The 19,294-nt window shown below is 48.5% G+C and overlaps 1 protein-coding gene across 3 annotated transcripts in view; it reads right to left on the minus strand.

Annotated features, from left to right (window-relative positions):
• SMAD3 (SMAD family member 3) overlaps positions 1–19,294 on the minus strand; it is a 118,712-nt gene that overhangs the window by 48,883 nt on the left and 50,535 nt on the right. The window contains exon 1 of one of the 3 annotated variants that reach the window (XM_045449339.1): positions 2,587–2,711. The exons of the other annotated variants lie outside the window; for them this stretch is intronic. Within the exon in view, the coding sequence (XP_045305295.1) occupies positions 2,587–2,696 (110 nt within the window). The 5' untranslated portion in view covers positions 2,697–2,711. Of the gene's footprint in view, positions 1–2,586; positions 2,712–19,294 lie in introns of those variants that run through there. 3 annotated transcript variants of the gene reach the window in all.

The raw sequence follows: 19,294 nt of genomic DNA on the forward strand, positions 1-19,294 counted from the left end.
GGCACCGCTTCCTGCACTCTGCCTGTGCCCATGAGCATCTGAAACATCACTCCTTGTCAAACAAAATGGAACCTGAAAGGACAGGGACTGGCCTTGGTAGGGTAACCACATGCCCATTTATTTGGGACAGCCCCACTCATACCTACTGTCCTGGTGTCATTGGTAAGGGCACTCCCCTTTACTTCCAGAGACCAGGCTTGGGTAACAAGCTGTCTGGTCGCCCTGGGCCTCTACCGGCTCTAGACCAGTCTGCCTCACCTCAAGGATTCTGTACCCAGAGATCTCAGAAGGAGGGCCACTTGCTCTCTACACAGTTTCCTACCGTGAGGACTGCAAGCTTCTGGTGGAGTTTACTCCACAAACAATGCCTTCAAACACGCGGCAGGGCTCATGGGACGCTTCCTGATGGCTATCTCCAGGCTGCATCAGTGGCCAGCCCCTGACAGCCTGCAGCACTGAGTGCCAGGGGGAGGCTGCGGAGGGATGGCCAGGACTACACTGTGCACGTGGTGTGGGAAGAGGTCAAGCAAGTGTTAGGGAGAAGAAAGGAGTGTGATTACCAATTCTACCTCTGGAAACCATTTCTCTTGCCTGAAGTCCAAGGAGAACTAAGGCCACTGCCCACTTCACCGTTGCTTTCAGTGGGGACTAGAAGAGAGGATGGTGGCTTTTATGATGAGATAAGTCATCTATTTGGATTTACTGTCTCTTCCAGAACCTTGCACCATCCTGGATCAAACCTATTGACTTGTCAGGGCCGGGGTCACAGTCTACACCGATGTCTGCAGACAGACTTACCAAACCTTTAACTGAGTGAAGTTGGGTCGGAGTTAAAAAGAATCTAATTACCCAACATCTTGGGGGCCTTTTAGTGTAGCCAGGAAGTACCTTGCTTTAGGAGGGATGCTTGACAAAGTCACAAGGGCAGGAAAAGCAGGCAACGTGAGCTGTTTTTCATTGCAAACTGAAACACCCAGCCAACTCCAGAACCCGCTGGGGCTGCTGCATTCTTAATGTTTATTTATTTTTGAGACAGAGCATGAGCAGGGGAGGGGCAGAGAACGAGGGAGACACAGAATCGGAAACAGGCTCCAGGCTCTGAGCTATCAGCGCAGAGCCTGATGCAGGGCTCGAACTCACGGACCATGAGATCATGACTTGAGCCGAAGTTGGGTGCTTAACCAACTGAGCCACGCAGGCACCCCCCGGGGCTGCTGCATTCTTAAAGGCTTCCTAACACACCTGAATTCCAGCCTAGGCCAATGCAGAGGCTTTATATTTTAGCCCTAACATCAAAACCTTCCGTTCCCAGTCTTTTAAGGGTTAAAGACCAGGGACAGAATGATTTCACTGAGGGAAGAGGAGAGCAGAAATGGCACCCTCCCCATCATAAAACTTCTGGCAAGAACAGACTGTGCAGAGGGGAAGGCAGGGCAGAAAACTGTGTGCTGCTGTCTTGACATTTTATAGAAAAACCCAATGTAACTAGATATCAGAGGGCATCTGAGGCTTATTTTTCTCCCACATGTGAGCAAACAGAAGAAAACCTGGATTTAAATTAAAAAAAAAAAAAAAAAAAAAAAGAACCAAGTTAGTTAACATATAGTGTAATAATGATTTCAGGAATAGAATTTAGTGATTCATCACTTACATATAACACCCAGTGCTCATCCCAAAAGTGCCCTCCTTAATGCCCATCACCCATTTAGCCCATCCCCCTGCCCACCTCCCCTCCAGTAACCCTCAGTTTTATTCTCTGTATTTAAGAGTCTCTTACGGTTTGTCTCCCTATCTTATTTTTTCCTTCCCTTCCCCTATTTTTATCTGTTTTGTTTCTTAATTTCCACACGAGTGAAATCATGTATTTGTCTTTCTCTGACATATTTTGCAGAATACACTCTAGTTTCATCCACACAGAAAAGCTTCCTAAGTGAGCATATCACAAGAATCTGTGTGTAAGCTTCCTTTGGTAGCTATCTCAGATAAGCCCAAGCCCACTTTATTGGGCAGCAGGAGAGCTAAGAGAAGACACAATCTGTGTCTAAATGGGTTCCCGGCACTTTGATCTCTCAGTTAACTCCGTAAACAGGCACAGGGAAGGGCTTTTGCTCTGAAGTGGGCAATCAGCTACTGTTGTTGAAACATTGAATAAAACCCCACAAAAAGGCGAAAGAGAAGACACATCAAAAGACATTATATTTCACATCTTTCCTGATCAAGTCAACCAACAGCGATGGTTTGGAGGGTTAACGGGATGGAGGCTTGCCATCTCTCAGGGAGGGGAGGAGTTGAAGGGTATTTATAAATTCTCAGCTGGCTTTGGCCAGGGCCACTTTTATTGATCTAGACAAACACAAATTATGATGGCTGACATGACTTGTATACACAAATAGCCGTCTGAAAACAGTCACAGGCCTAATTGAAGGAGACAGAAAAAAAAAAAAAAAAATCAAAGGATGGACAAACGGAGGAACAACAGCAACAACAACAACAAAAAAACCGCCCTGACCCACAGAGCACCATTCTGGCTGCCTGGAGAAGCTGAGCAGGGGCCTTTCCTTTGAGGGGAGGTGGATGTTTACTTACACAGAGGAGTTCGCTTCCCTTGGGTGCAATTGTCCCAGGGAAGCCACCCAGCGCAGCCATGACTGGAAAGAAGGAACAGCAACCTTTGCCAGCAGGCCCTCCCTGTGCATTCAGCTCCAGAGGCAGGCCCGGCCCTGATGTCATGTGGGGGAGCAGAGTCCCGGACACCGGAACCCAGCAGAGGGCCATGAGTAACGCCTCTGCTTCACTCACGCAGGGGGTTTCCTATGGGAACAGTGGCTTCCTGACACCCCAAGCATGCACATCCCCACCCGGAGAGGGATAAAGCCAGAAGGCCTTTAACAGCTCTCTGGCCAGCAAGCTTGTGGACCAACAGGGAGACCAGCCCGCAGAGGAGAGAGCACTTGTCCCCATCCACTGGGCTTCCCGGCACACCAGCCTGGAGCTGCCCCTTCGGACGTTTGCCCAGGGTGCGGGCACGGAGTGTGAATCTGGAAGGTCACAGGGCAGGAGGTGGGGAAGCTGAAGACAGACAACACAGCCCTTCCTAGGAGAGGCCTGACGTCTAAGAGCTCCCGTTTTCTCTATCACGAAGAAGAAAGCACAAACACCCCCCAAAGGAGAAATCCGAGGGGAGAATACCTCACAAGCTTGTTCTCGACTCTTGAAAAAACAAGACATTTCAACCTGTCATTCTGGTCCCCCACAGGAAAGAAAAAGGGTACTGGAGAGACCGAACCCCAAACAAAACTGGTAACGGCTAACATCACACACCTGAAACATCTGTTGACGATAAACAGTGGATCCAAGAATCCTATCTTCTTGGCAACCATGAATAACTGCAAAATCCACCCAAGTAAAAATTAAATCTCAAAGATAAAAAAGCTCAACATAAAAGTGAAAGTAGCTAAAACAGCAGGCAATGAAAGTCCTGGACTAAAACCTGATGGAAAAAAAATCCAGTAACTCAAATAATGCAAAGTTTTACCCAGGAGAATTGGGCTCAGTGGCAAAAAAAAAAAAAAAAAAAAAAAAAAAAAGTTAAAAAGCTCAAAATGGCAGAAGTTAAAATCAGTACCGACAACAAGAAAGCAAACAAAACAGAAGTTTTGTTGTAAATGTACATGAGAAAGAGCTGATGCTAACGAAAATAATTTCAGTTAAAAAAAACAAAGAACTCCAGAATAGTTTCACCGTGGGTACGCAGCAAATGGCTGACATATTAAATTGACTTGTAGTCAGTTTAAAATGATAAAATGAAAAATGTCCTAGACATTTTCAGTAAAGCTAGGTCAAAGGTCAAGCCCAGGAGAACGCCTCTCAATTTCCCTTAAGAGGAAGCAGGACCCCTCCACTCCCCTCCGTTGGACATCTATCACGGTGCCTAGACCAGGGCCGGGCACCATGAAGAGTAGACATGGTGGGAAAAAACGCCTTCGGCCACCAGGAGATGGCCTTCTGGTTCTAGCAGTGTCACTGACCTGACCTTAGTTGGATGGCTACCTCTCTCTTCCGGGGACCACACACAGGTTTAGGCTTGCTTGCTAGGAAACCCTAAGAAGCCATGGGGCTGGCCCCACTTGGAAGGCCCAGTGACCTCCAGTTCTTCACACTGTGGGGAGGGTAGAGCGGGCAGGGGGTGGGGATACCTCTGTTGGGGTGGAGGTTAGGGTAGGAGGGCAGTGCACAATTTTAAGGGTTACTTCTTTGTATGTTCCAAGTTCTCTGTAACAGTAACATGTTACAGTTGTGATCAAGGCAGTGGGGAGGGGTGGGGAGGCATTACCAAAAAAAAGCCAAAACACCTGCTCTAACAATAACCAACTCCGGAATGTATTTACTCACACAAAAGGCCCAGATGACCCCGGGAGCTCAGGACCGCACAAGCTCAAATTTGCAATTACGCAGTGGGGTGGGGTCAAGTTTTAAGTCAAAGGCAAGGGATTTATAATTTTGGAATTTCCATTTGGGAACAAGTGGGTTTATTCTTTTTCTGAAGTCACACTCTCCTGGCCTTGAGTGTGCAGGCTGCTTCTTCCCGAATGCTGATCATTTGCTTTGGTGGTTCAGACACATTCCAATGGGGGCAATTTGACTTCATAAACAATAGGCTACCAAATCCCAGCTGGGAAAAACACACACCAATTCCAGGAGAGTAAACACCTGTGAGGAGGGAGGAAGATGAATAGGAAGAAGGCAGGAGTAACAGGAGGCCTTCAGCAGTCTTTTAATTTTTCTTAATAAAGAAGACATTACAGATATCTGAAGTGAATACTGGAAAAACATTAACATTTGTTAAATCTGATGGAAAGTGGGCAAGTTATAATTTACCTGTAACGTGCATGTTTCACATCTGTATGCTACAATGAAAGTACCTGCACAAAACCCCAACAACAATAGACCAAGGCCAGGCTCCTGATGTCGTGGAAAGGGTGTATGAACCAGCACAGACCCAGCAGAGAAAATCCAAGTTCACAGCCCTTTGGTATGTAAACACTTAGGAAATTCTTGGCCTGAGAGTATAGACAACAACATATTAACTTGTCTCTGTCTTCTATAATTTTTGTTATCATGAGGGGAAAAAGTTATTTAAAAAAAAAAAAATGAGTGGAAGGAAAAAAAGAAAACTCTTCTTTAAAGAGGGCCTACTTGGCACCAGATGCTTTGCAAGAAGTTCTGGGTATCAGCTCATCTAATCTTAACAGTCAAGAAGGGTGTTGTGACCCCTTATTTTCCCAAAGGAGGGAGCTGAGCTTCCAAAGGGTGAAGCCACTGGCCCAAGGTTATGAAGGCAGCAACGGCTGAGAGAGAAGCAAGCTGGCCCAGGGCTGCCTCCCTGAACTTCTGGCACAGGGAGGGGACCTCCAAGTAAGAGGGACTCACTGGGGCCACCCTCTCTCCTCCGCTAACCCACCTGCCACCCTTCACAGTATCCCATGGGTTGGCCAGAACCCAGATGGCAAACCACTGCAACAGACAAGGAGCCTTCCAAAACACAGGCCTTCCTCTCTTGTCTCTGCCATTCCAAAATCAGGCCAGCTCTGTCCCTTGCACCTCCTTAAGTTTCCCCAAGCAGCTTTCCCTAGACAGGGCCACCTGGGATGCATTCCCCCCCTACCCTCCCTCAGGACACTGGGAGGGTCTGAAGGGCTGAGGGCATGGGTGCCAGTGTCCTCCTCTGCCTCACAACCACATTAAACTTCACCTCTACAGACCGCAGTTTCCTCATCTGTAGAAGAACGGAGGCACCACTGTGTCTCACATGGTCTCTGTATTAGGTGCTCTTAGAACAGAGCCTGGCACAGTCACATGCAAATATTTACCATTAATATAATGGTTCTTAGCAACCCCATGGGCATACGATTTTTCCCAATACCTAGGCTTCAGACTTTTCAAGAAGGGGATCATGCCTTTAGTAAGTAAGACATCCTGTTAGTAAGAAAAGTGATGGAGGGCGGCCAGTGACTCCCAGAAGTGGCTTTTCACAGTGTTCTGCCAATCTGAAGTCTCTGTGTAACACACGCACACACGCATACACACAACTGGGGGAGATGACGTCACAGGGCTTCACCTCCAGTGGGTCAGTGAGAACAGCATTTCAAAAGGCCTCTGATGGCTCAATGGCATCTCAAAGACCCAGTTCATCTGGCTTAGGGAGCCCCAGGAAGAGCTCCTGCTGCAAACAGCTCAACACTGACACACATTCCCTGCTAACTAACCACAGGCCGATTTCACTCACACGACAGCACATTCTAAGTTTGCAGTGCTGGGGCTTGGCTTGGGGTGAGCCTGGGGATTCACCAGGCTCCTTAAAGTGTGACACACAGGATTTTACACCTGTACCCTGAGTGAACGGCAGAGGGGGACTCTGACTGGATCACCTCTAGTCCAATAGGGAGCACCACTCTGGGCAGGAGTACATCTCAATGCGAAACATGAAAGGCTCAAGCCGATTAGCACCTGGGAAGCAGGGGCAGTGGTGACCGGAGTGTCAGAGCATAGGTTCTGTGCTATGTGACTTTGGGCAAGTCACTTATGCTCCCTGAATCTCTCAGCTGCCCTACTCAGAAAATGAGAAGGTTACAACAGATCAGTATGAAGTCACTGCCAGTTTTTAGATTGTTGGAAAAGTGCGTTTTTCTGGGAGAATATTTGAGTCTGTCTTACTTTCCCAAAATCACAGACTTGAGTGAAAACCAAAGCAACTCTTGGGTGCCCCCCCAACACCCATCTGCTTCTGCTAGAGTTCCTGTCGGTCCCTGAAAAGTCCTCCCAACCCTGTTCTAATTTGTAGTTAATTACAAGGAACTGCACTTATATTCATTTTTGGGTTTACAAATGGAAAATACTAATGACTCTGTAAATTAATTTCAGATTTGGCTCCATAATTTCTGGCAAGAAGATCATACTCTGTTTTCCTTCTCATTGTTTTTAGAGGCAAATAGCAACTCAGCCCACCCCCCAAAAATACATTAAAAATTCCAATTAAGCTTTTCTGAAAAAGCGGCAATATAATAGTGGCATTTGGGGCAAACTTATGTTACAGTGTGGAAGATTACAGCTGTAAGCCAGGAAGTACGCACATGGGCCGAAGGGAACATGGTTTTCCTTGGGCAAGAACACGGATTCCAGGTCCGGGAGGGCTCTTCCCATTGCTGCCAGCATCTTGGCAAATGCCGTCAAGTTCACCCTTCCAAACAGATGGTCACAGCAACCTGCCCAGAGAGGAGGCACAGACCCCACACCGGGCAAGACCTGGTCTCTGCCACTTTGGCGAGACTACTGTATCGTGTCCTGTATGCGACACAGATAGGCCATCAACAAATCGGACAAGTGTTCTAAAGGAGTGACCGGGAGGGTGAAGAGGCACAGGACATGGGTCAGAGGAGATGAGGAAGCAGATGATGCTTTGTAGGGAGGAGAGAAATCTGAGCAGACAGGGTAGATTGTCTGAAAGGATAGAAGACTTAATGGTGGGCTGGCCTAAAGGGTGGGGAAGTTACAGGGAAGCAGATTTCTGCTCAACTTGAGTTTATTAGAAGGAGAGAAAGTACACAGCGCTGCCTTAGGATGACAAGTGGAGGGTGTCAGCAGCTTGCAGATGATAAGCCATCTTACATGCAAGTCATGCTTCCCCGGAATTCAGTACTGTGAAGCACGGCTCCTCATTCGACACGTGTACCACTTCTCCAAAGCCAACAACAAAAACCTACTCAAAAGTACATCTTCCTCAATATGGAAATGGGAACTCAGAGGGTTGGGGCCACGCTTCTAGTCAAGCAGCTAATAAGTGCAGGTGCAGGGAACCGAACCCAGAGCTCCTATGCAATGCTCTTCCCTTCTAATTCCTCCTATTCCAGAGCCTCAGAACCCCTGATCCTTGGATCAGAAGGCTGGGCTTGGGGGTCCTGTTCCATCAGCAGTCCCCTACAGGAGGCACAAGGCATCCACCCTGGTCTAGCTCCATCCTGCCTAGGAAGGGATTCCTAAGGGGACCGAACACCATGCAGTGTACATGCCATTTTCCATCGCAGACAAGGGCAAACAGTGAGACTGTTCCTCTCAAAGCCACGCCACACCCCCGGCACAGGTGGCAGGGACAGAGTCATTCACCCAGCAAGTGCTAAATTCTGAGTGTCCACGTGCTATAAAGTATGGTGAGGGTCAGGCTGAGGTTCCCGGCATGGGAACCTGCCATTCTCACAGAGCAAGGAGATGTACCGTCATGTACCTACATGGCAAGGTCCATATGGCTGACCTCTTTAAGACTCAGTATCTCCCTCTAGGAAGTCAACGGTTTGCTAGTCATTCTCCATGAGATGAAGTCCCATGTCTCTAAAGCATAGGACCTCTCAGGTGGCCACCACTATGGGCTGGGTTCTCTGCAGGCTATTGGTTCCATGGAAGATGATGGCCCTAAGTGCTCTCAGTCTAGGGAAGATCATACCCTATGCATGCCTTGTATAATGAGGGAAAAGCAGCAGGTCAGAGGAACAGAGAGATACCCTGATGGGACACACACACTTTATCTCTCTCACACTAATACATCAGTCTTAGGTAGCATCCCAAAGAAGCATGATCTCCTGGGAAGGCTGGTTTCTGAGGAGGGTGGAATGGCTGACCCTGCCCCCACCTTATGGTTGGTAAAACTGAAGATCAGACTGGGCTTCACAAGAAGGTACCGGTGAGGACCAGTACTGGACCCCAGTGATCGAGAAGCAGTGAGGTACAGGGACTACATCAGGGTACCACAGAGGCCAGGATTGAAACCCCAGCTCTGCCAGAGTTGTGGGACCTCAGAGAGCAACAGGTCTCTGTGCCTTGGTTCCCCCCTCTTGGGAGGAATCCCCAGTGCCCGGCACCCAACAGACATCAGCCACTATTCAACATCCAGTCGCTGTGACTGCACTTGAAAATAAAACAAGTACATTAAAAAAACAAAAATTGGAGACTGTAGCTCAATGCCTGGCAAATAGAAAGAGCTCAATGACAGACTGCTGGCTAGATAGACAGACAGACAGATGGACAAGTGAATCAAAACCCCTTAGTTCTGAGTGCTTAGATCTTCCATTCAGCAGCCATTCAACCTCTTGATAGAGACCTTCACTCCAAGCCTCAGCCTCCTACACTGGAGTGGGGGGTAGCGTGAGTACCTCCAAGGGCTGCAGCGAGGCCTCACCATTCTTACAACCATCCTCAAAGATACACAGAGTAACATATGCAGGGTCAAGATAACACCCAATAATTCTTGCTTAAAGCACGTACTCAGTCAATATTTCCTAAATAAGCGAGTGTGTAACTGCAGGAGGTCATACATGCATTCAAGAACTTGCTCAACACCAGCCTCCCTGAATTCTTGGGAGCTCCCCAGGCAGAAACTCTCAGCTGCTTCAAGGTTCTTGAAATGCGTGGCATTCCCAGCTGGTAGGGGGAGCAGGGCCCCCGGCTCCCAGGCCTCTGCCATGGCTGCCCATCACCAGCTCCGCCTCCCAATGTCTGCATAGGGTGCCTTTCCGACGGAACCTGTATTAGACAGAATGCTGCTTTGACACACGCATATCACCTCAACCAAAGCAGGCCCAGGCCTTGTGAATGGACATCCCGAAGCCCCTGTTGGAACAGGCCAGCCACAGGGTCCCTCTTGTGCCCTGGCACTCATGTGCCAGGGCCCCTCTTGCACCCTCGAGTACTCATCCCCAATACTACGCAGTGTGCAAGTTCTCCGTTCTCTGTGCAGGGAAAAGTGGCTAGGTGAGTGGAAGGCTCTTAAGTCAGCAGGCCCAAATTCCAGCTCCGCCTCTGACTGCGACCTTGGGGAAGTTGCTTGGCCCGTCTGCGCCTGTTTCCTTGTTTGTAAAATGTTTCTGATACCTACCTCACAAGGCTGCTGTGAGGTTTAAATGGCATAACAAAGGTAGCGTGTCCAGCACGGGACCTGGGACACAGGAGACACTCAGCCAATGCAAGGCCCCCTGGTCCTCAGTGGAGAGAAGACCCGAGCTACAGCCCCACTCTGCTCCCTCACTGGCCATGGAACCAATCAAGTCACAGCCGTTGTGAGTGCACCTTTTTCCTCCAAAGTGCAGGTGACATTAGCTGACCTAACAAACCCTAGAGCTGTGCCATCCATTAGGGCAGCTGTCAGCCACATGTGGCTACTGAACACTTGAAATATGGACAGTCCAAAATGAGATGTGCTTCAAGTGTGGAGAACACATTAATGTCAAAGACTTAGTATGGCTTTAAAAAGGAACATGAGGTAGGGGGCACCAGGGTGGCTCAGTCGGGTTAAGCGTCTGACTTTGGCTCAGGTCATGATCTCACAGCTTGTGGGTTCAAGCCCCACGTCGGGCTCTGTGCTGACAGCTCAGAGCCTGGAGCCTGTGTCTCCCTCTCTCTCTGCTCCTCTCCTGCTCATGCTCTGTATCTCTCAAAAATAAACAAACATTAAAAAAAATTTTTTTTAATCTAAAAAAAATAAATAATAAAGTAGTTCATTAACAAATTTTAAATCAAGTACATGCCGAGTGAAGGATTTTTCATATACTGTGTTAAAATACAATTGAAAATTAATTTAACCTTTTTCTTTTTACATTTTAACATAGCTATAAGAAGATTTCAAATTGCTTATGTAGCATGATTAATATTTCTATAACACGGCACTCATCTAGGACAATAATCAATAGTTATTGCTATAGATGTTCTTCTCTCCCCACAAAGACTGATTCCCTCTAGAGAAAGGACCCCTGGTAGCTCCTTTGTTTTCTCACAGTACCTAATATACAGTGCACACTGAAATACTCTCGGGGATCTGTAAGATTTTAGAAATGACCACGTGGGCACTATGCACCAGGAACCACGTCCATGTATGAAAAAACATATTGGCTCATTTAATTCTTCTGAGAACCCATGCAGTAAGCTTTACTCTCCATATTTTACAGGGAAGGAAACAGAGGCTCAGAAAGGTTGAGTGATTTGTTCCAGGCCACTGAAAGGTCAGGGTCAGTTGGGAGCTGAACCCTAAGTCCAGGCTCTTCTCTGTTGTCCATGAGACAAGCACATAATCCACACTCCTTGTCCGTGTGAGGCCTCAAAACCATACACATCCCAGAAGAACTCCAGTCCAGTGGCTCCCTGCTTCCCATCCCCACCCCACCGCCAAAGGATTTCCCAGCAAGTCAGAAATGACACACCACCAAATGGAGTCCGTGTATAACCATGTCCATGTCTGGCCGAGGCTCGGTTAGCTCAGAATTAGTCACATTTTTAAGAAGGCCGAGTGGTAGGGAAGGTGATTCTGTTTTGTTACCTGCCTGGGAACTTCCTGGCCAGGGTACAGGTGGGAACCTGTGGACATAATGAACCAGTGAACAGCAAAGGGCCTGATAAAGTTGTTTTGTTTGTTTGTTTGTTTGTTTTTCAGAGGAACTCGTTAGTAACACTGAGTATTCCTCAGGTGCAGAAACTCAACTCCTCCCGACCCCATTAAAACCACCTCCCTGACACCTCCAGCCCACACGGTCCTCTGGGCTCTGCATGTCCACTCGGGACTACGCACAGGCTTCTTTAGCCTGTGGGGAAAGGCCCTGAGCCAGACACCAGACAGGCTGACCGTCAGGATGTACTGCTGGATGAGCGGGCGAGGAGATGGGCATATGCACTCGAACCCACAAAGGAAAAGAACACACAGACAGCGTGTGTCTTGAGGAACTCCCAAGAGGGTGTACAAAGGACAGGAAAAACAAGAGGGCTGTGCAAGATCTACACACAACTACCCACCAAACAAGTACTGACTTGAACAGTCCTTTCTTTTGGCTAACCTGTGCCATCACAGTGAGAATGCTGTGTGCTGGTCGAGCTTGGCAAAGGGAAAGGCCAGCGTGGGCCAGTGAATCTGGGAAGGCTTCAAGGAGGAGGACGCACCTGCATGAGGAGCAGGGTTCAGACAAGACATTCCGATGGATGGCTGTGTCAAGCCAGTCACTTAACCTCTCAACCTCTCGACATCCTTTTTTTTTTAAAAAGGGGGCGGGGGATGGGGGGACAGCAGGCAGAAAGGGAGGAGAAAGAGAAAAACAAAACGCCTGGTAGACAGTTCACATTCGACCTCAGACAGGGTAAATATTTACTCATGCATTCATGAGCCCAGCTTTAAGTTGGAGCCACCTGGGTTTATGCTGGTGTCTGGTCTTGATTTGAAGGCCCGAGGTGGCCAGCGTTCAGCCCAGGGCACAGAGTCCAGCCCCACACCTTGTCTGTCTGCGAGCTAAATGGATCTTGTTTGATGGCAGTGGAAAAACTGACCACCGGGATGACCCTGCTGCTCCTGCCAAGACACCGGGGAGTTGCAGCCCTCGGTCTGCTCCTGCCCCCGCTACTCTGTGCGGGGACACCCTGAGCACACCCCTGTGTGGGCAGTGTTCATCTCCCCCTCACCACGAAGCGGGAAAGGAGGCACACTGCCCCCCATTCCTCAGATGAGCTAACGGACCCTCAGCAAAGCCGTACAAATGGCACAACCCTAGCCAGGAGGAGAGTTGAACCAGCCCCGTGAGATTCCATTGTCCACTCTCCCATACAAACCATGAAGCTGAGGAAGATACTCATTCACCCACCAAGTATTTACTGAGGGCCTACTGTGTGCCAGGCTCTGTCCCAGGCACTGGGACAGAAGACATGGGGATACAGCCATAGACAGGACAGGGAAGGTCCCTGTCCTTGGGGAGTGGGCATTCCATACAAGGAGACTGTCCCTAAACACACAACATAAAATTTAAGAAAATTCTAGGAGGTCATACAGATTTAATGTTGGAGTTAGGAGGTTTAAGCAGTGCCAATCACTGGGCCACGTTAACATGAAGGTCCTTAAGAATCACCTTGAAGTACTTTTTTTTTTTTGAGAGGCAGAGGCAGAGAGAGACAGAGAGAGAGACAGAGACAGAGACAGAGACAGAGAATCCCAAGCAGGCTCCACAGTGTGGAGCCCAACATGGGGCTCAAACTCACAAACCGGGAGGTCAGGACCTGAGCTGAAACCAAGAGTCGCACGCCTAACTGACTGAGCCACCCAGGCGCCCCAAATCACGTTTAAAATACATATTCCCATAAGGTACCCCAGGGGTTCCGTTAGCAGTGGAGGGAGAAGCCAGGAAACCCACATCTTTATTAGAGGGCTGGGAGAAGGGGTGGCCCTGGAGCCCCGACAGCCTTGGGTCTACGCACAGGGCTCTGGCCTTGATCTGCCACATGGAGCCACAGAGGACGGGAACGGCAACGCATGCCTTGATCTTAAAAGGGTATCATAACATTGGTGCGGACCACCTGGCAGGATGGCACTGAGAAACAAAGGCGGCTGGGAAGGCAAACTGTAAAGGGCTGCACACGCGGGAGTTATGTGTATTCTTAAATCATACTACTGGTAAGACAGGACGCAGGAGACCACCACCAAGCAACCCCCTAGGAGACCCAGGGGCTCCTGTCAAATGTACAGCTGCTCAGCGACAAACACCCCCACACATAACCCACTGAGCCAAATAAGATAACTCTTACTCAAGCGCGATTGCTCAACATGGGCCCGCGTGTGGGTTTCCAAGCAGCCGGCCCATCCTGTGGGAACCCAGCGTGTGGGGTTCCTGGTTAGGCGAGCGGCTGCGAGAAATTACCCCACGGCCCGCGGCTCTAGCCCACATGTTGCTCTTTTGGTCAGTGCACTTCATCCAGCAGTGACCTAACCCCAGCGCTAGTTAAGTCAGCAGCAGCCTCTCCTGTTATCCAGCAAGCACCAGCTCACATTTCAGGCTGTTTGCTCCCCTGGGCATGACTCAGAGAGTCAGTTGTCTTAAAAAAAAAAAAAAAAAAAAAATGCTTTTCATATTTCAAATCAAAAATAAATACCACGCACTCTGGACGCATGCCATCACAGATGTCTCTGTTGTGCAAAGGCCCCAGGAAGACGAAAAAGTGGTTAATTCAGATCATCCTGTCCCTGTGGCCTTAATCTATGCTGGGCTACAAGAGGCCAGGTCACAGGGCTGATTTCTGGCTTGGGCAGTCACAGTGAGGGCAGGGGTTTCATGCATTCATTGGGACTGCGGAAAATGAAAAGCAAATGCCTTGCAGGGTAATCCCACTAGAAACCAGCATGGATCTAAGCAGAGATGAGCAACATCCCCCCAGAGAGGCTCTCTGTACCTGACCTCAGCAGGTCTCAATCCCTAAAGAAGGCAGATGGTCAGAAAGCACAAGGCTGGGAGGTGCAGGGGCAGCCCCAAGCATGGCCAAACGAGCCTGTCCAGCAGGAACAGGCCCTGCCCTGCACACAGGCATTGCCTGGCCAGTAGGGCCCCCGGCACTTGCTTCCCAGGGCTTTCCCCACCCCCAATCCCAATCCTGATCCACCCACGCCTCTGACCACTTGGCTTCCTGGGTGGGGTGCCCACAAGGAGAACACGCCCTGGTTATAACCCCACAGTGGTTATACTTTTCAACAAACTAGTGGCTTGATTTGTGCTTCAGCTTCTTACAGGTTAGTGGGAGCCAGCAGGTCTGACTCCAGGCCTGACAAAGTAAGGTTTCTGAATCAGAAAAGGGCAGGCCCAGCTCCCAGGTAAATTCAGCACAATCAGGGCCATCTTCTGGCTACCAGCCTCCCCCTGGCTGACCCCATGTCACATCTTTCCTTCCATCTGCACTTGGGCACCCCACTGGGAGGTTTTTCAAAGGGCTCTAAGGCCACAACCTAGAAAAATACCTTTGAAAGCTAAAAGTAAAAGCTGAAACTTCAGGGAGCCTGGATGGCTCAGTCGGTTGGGCATCTGACTTCGGCTACGGTCATGATCTTGCGGTTTGCAAGATCGAACCCCACGTCATTGCTCTGCTGACAGCTTGGAGCCTGGAGCCTGCTTTGGATTCTGTGTCTCCCTCTCTCTGCCCCTCCCCCACTCATGCTCTATCTCTCTCTTGCTCTCAAACCTTAATAAACATTAAAAAAATTTTTTAATAAAAGCTGAAACTTCACCTACTGCCATGTTTAATTTCTATTCAAACACGGTCACAAGTAAAGCCCTGATCAACTGTGATACCGACTAATGAGGCACTCTGATTTATGAATATTCCCATTACCCAAAGAGAATTAGAAACATGCTCTTCTTTTTCTAATTGCCTATGATAATATTTCCAGGGAGTATTTGTCTACTTTCCTTTCAAGTCCATTTCTCCAAAGATAGTAGATTCTTCTTCTAAAGAAAAAAAGGATCCCACCAGCCCCTCGGGCCCAGATTATGAAGGGAATTCTCACGGTGGAGGTCAGCAAGCTGTGTGAGCCGCAGAGGTGGATGGTCAGCTGGGTTGCCGAGACACCCCAGGACAGCCACCAGCAATTTATTCTTCCAAAGGAACAAAAGCCTTAAAATAAAATCAACCTATTTTCCAGGGATTTGTGTCAGTCTTAGTCTGCAGGGTCTCTAAAGAGTTGGTAAACAGAATACACCATTTTCCTTCTGTTTCTAGACTTTCTGGATACCCTGGGATGTATAGGTTATATTTTCCAGATTAGCAGTTGGAGCTATCACTTTAAATTTTGAGGTCCTCCACCTGAAAAGACATCTGAGGGCTGCAGAAAAACACTGAACGTATCATTGAGAAATATAATCAAAAGATAATTTCAAAATAAGTTTCTCCTGTTTCCCAACTTCTTGGCGTCCCATAGGTCAGAGTGCCTTATGTGTGGGACACCAAGCTAGAAGATTAGAATACTAGGAGGAGATGATGATACCATCATAACGCTAATCGCTACCATTTAAGTAGCATTTACAAGATGCCAGGAAGGGTAAACCTCTTACACATGTTGCAATTTAATCTTTAAAAAAAATCCAGTGAGATATTTCATCCCTATTTTACAGATGAGGAAATGGAGACTCAGGAAGTTTAAGTATTTGCTGGAGTACCATGATCTCCAAATGGTGGGGTCAGGATTTGAATGCTGGTCTATACAACCCCAAAGCCCTGTGCTTTTCCACCCTATGGAATGGTCTCAGGCCACATAAACATCACTGCAGTGTTTTTCTCTCCATGAAAAACTCTCCCTGCCCATGAAGTGATTACTTAAGATTATCAGCTAAATCCTGCTTGAAAACAAGTTCAAGAATCCTAGCTACCTGCATGACCCTCAAAAGTCCCCTCCCTTCTCTGGAACTCAGTATTTCTGGCTACAAAATTAGTATAGATTTCCTGAGACCCCTTTTGGCTTTAACAAAAGGCACCCCCTCACCCTAAGAGATCACCAACATCCATAAATCCTCCAACAGGAAATTGGCCAAAGGATTACTGTGAGGCAAGCAGTGCTGGCTTACTCACTCTCAGTCCCCGGTGAGGACACCAACAGAAACCAGCCACCCCCAACTGGATGAGGTCTGGGAAAAGGGCAGAAGAACAGACCCATAACAGCACCCTCCAGGCTACTTGAAGAGCCCCTAAGGCCTACAGACCAATTTCTCTTCTCTAAGAAAGAAAAAAGAAAAAAAAAAAAAGAGCATAACCTTTAGTTTATTTGCAAAGTGAAAAAGCTCTCATTTGGTCATTAGACAAAAGACTGCTATATGAATCCAGTGAAATATTAATCACAAATGTGCTTTAATAGATAGATGAATGAATGAATGGATAGATGGACTCTGGAATAAGGCAGATCTGGGTTTCAACCCTAACTCCTCCATTTACTGGCTATAAGTGGACAAGTCAATTTAACCTCTGTGGGACTCCACGTCTTCATCTATAAAGTTCAGACCTTAGACGAGTGCTAGAATTTTCTGTCATGATGAAAATGACCTCTTCTACGTTGGCTAATGTGGTAGCCACTAACCCCACGTGGTTACTGAGGATCTGAAGTGTGGCTGCTGTGACTGAGGAACTGGATTGTCCATTTTAATTTTAACTGAAATTTAAACAGCCACGTGTGGGCAGGGGCCACAGTATTACCTAACATAGCCTTCTATTGTGGTGATAAGTACTAGGAGGATAACATTTATAAACTGCCTTGCACAGTAAGTCCCAGAGGAAAATGCATGAAGAGGTGAGGATTTTTTGGTTAAGCAGAATATCCTCGCACCAAGACATGACGGCACTAGAAACTGACAGACAGATACATAGACATTTTAGAAAGACCCGAAGAGATCAGATATTCTATTGGAATCATTCCTTTAAGTGCATCAACTAAATGGCTAAAAGTCTGCTATTTTACTTGCAAATGTTGTCAGCAGATAAAAGAGAGAGCCGTTTTAGGCCCAGCTGGGTTTTTATAACCCTAAGCACCCAGGACAAACTGCCCCATAAGCAAGCTTTCACCCCTCAACAAAACCACCCATCCTAATGGGTGGCTACCCCTCCCCCCTCCCCCCCAGCTCCAGCCTCCCCGGGGCCTCCAGGGAGCTGCCCACCAAGCAGAATGGAGACAGCAGGCACACCCTGGCAGGGACACATTCACAGTGGGAGACAGTTGCCCACGGAGCCTAACTAGGGTCATAAGGCAGCTGGCAGCAGCCCGGGGCAGGAGTGCCCCCCAGCACTTGCTGGCAGCTAGCCTGCGTCACAGACCGACAGGAAACGAGGAGAAGACAACACGGGCCGCGTGGAAATCCCCACCGGGCTCCAGGCCAGAGAGTGACTCAGTGGGGCTGGCCGGCGAGCTGCCCTCCCACCCCTCGGCCAGGACCCCGGGGGGGCTGGGCTGCAGGAAACAGCACAGCCTCTCTGCACAGACTGAGGCACGAAAGCTCTTCAACAATATTGATTACAGTACAGATACCATCACGTCCTGCCTGAAAACATGCCAGGTGGAGGCCCAACATATCAGGTGGAGGTTCAAGGCCCTCTGACAAGAACAAAATGCACTTTTTCTAAAGGGAGGTCTGAGTTCAAGTCCCAAAGCTGCTACAAAGCCTAACGGATCCACTTAAACTTTCCCAGCCTGACTCCTTCCGATAAGACCAAGTGGTACCCCTGGAATCCCATCTTCTCCATGCCGGATTCCCGGACAACTCCATTCTGCTTCCTTCCCAGCCCTCCTGCCCTCTCTACACCCCCCTGTGGCAGATACTAGTCTTATCCCTGTGATGTGAAAGCATCCTAAACATGAACATTTCTGCCAGGCCTCCCCTTAGCTACTAATGTCACCAGGACAGAGGCCACGCCTTACACCTTCAATGTGAGTTTGATACATAGAGGAGTTTCCATAATCATTCAGGTACTGATCCGGAGAGATGGAACCTGTCCAACTCCTCCATGGCTGGGCTGTCGAAGATCCTTGCTACCTCCATTCCTCACCACTACACAAAGGAGCTCATGGCAAAGTCTGCCCCACACTTTTTCTTTTCCCCATGAGGCACCCAGTGTATTCCAGGGGCTCTTGGACAATGCTAAGCAAAAAGTTTGCTTAGCAGCAAAGTTAAAAAAAAAAAAAAATCCTAGTGAGATGCAAGAGGCTTACTAAATCCAAAGTCTTGCCCTTTGAAATTACTAGAAAATTCTGACCTGTGCTATTTCATTTTAATAATACCACCTTGCCTTGACTTTTTACTTTTAGAACCTCTCTTGGGCAATTTTACCTTTGGACTATAAACTTCTTACAAAATAATCCATTTGCCCCATTCCCCCAAGTGCATGCTGGCTTGAATTTTATGGACGTCTTTGGCAAGTCTCAGATACAACTCGGCCAGGTTCTATGTGTCTACTGCATGCACAGTTCCATCTAGCTGACCCACGAAGCATTGAAGGCTCCCCCCGTCACCAGGTCATCTCTTACTCAGGCCCCCCACCTCTGTGGCTCCCTTCCGCTGTGGATGAGCCACTCACATGGGTGACCCGGGCCTTCTGCTTCTACCTGCTCACCTCCCATTCACTACAGGACTCCACCTCAGGCTGCAGTTCCCAGCACACCGCCCTCGGGGCTAAAAATCCAAAACATGAGCTTTTCGCACCTTACCATCCTGGATTCTCAGCAACATTCACTATTCACGTCGGTGTCACCGTGTACCATCTCGTGTGTTCTTCTCTCTCCCCATCCCCTCAATGTGGCTGTTTCTCATGCACATGCCCCAGCCTGGCCTCATCTACATGATGGCTCACAAATGAGTATCTCAGCTCAGACCTCTGCCTCGAAACCCCATACCCATCCACCCAGCTGCCTGCTTTATGTCATACATAACAGGTGCTCCATAAATGCCTGTTGCTGTACACAGCATCTGATAAGGACCCC

The sequence above is a fragment of the Leopardus geoffroyi genome, chromosome B3, assembly GCF_018350155.1.
Source record: "Leopardus geoffroyi isolate Oge1 chromosome B3, O.geoffroyi_Oge1_pat1.0, whole genome shotgun sequence".
NCBI lineage: Eukaryota > Metazoa > Chordata > Mammalia > Carnivora > Felidae > Leopardus > Leopardus geoffroyi.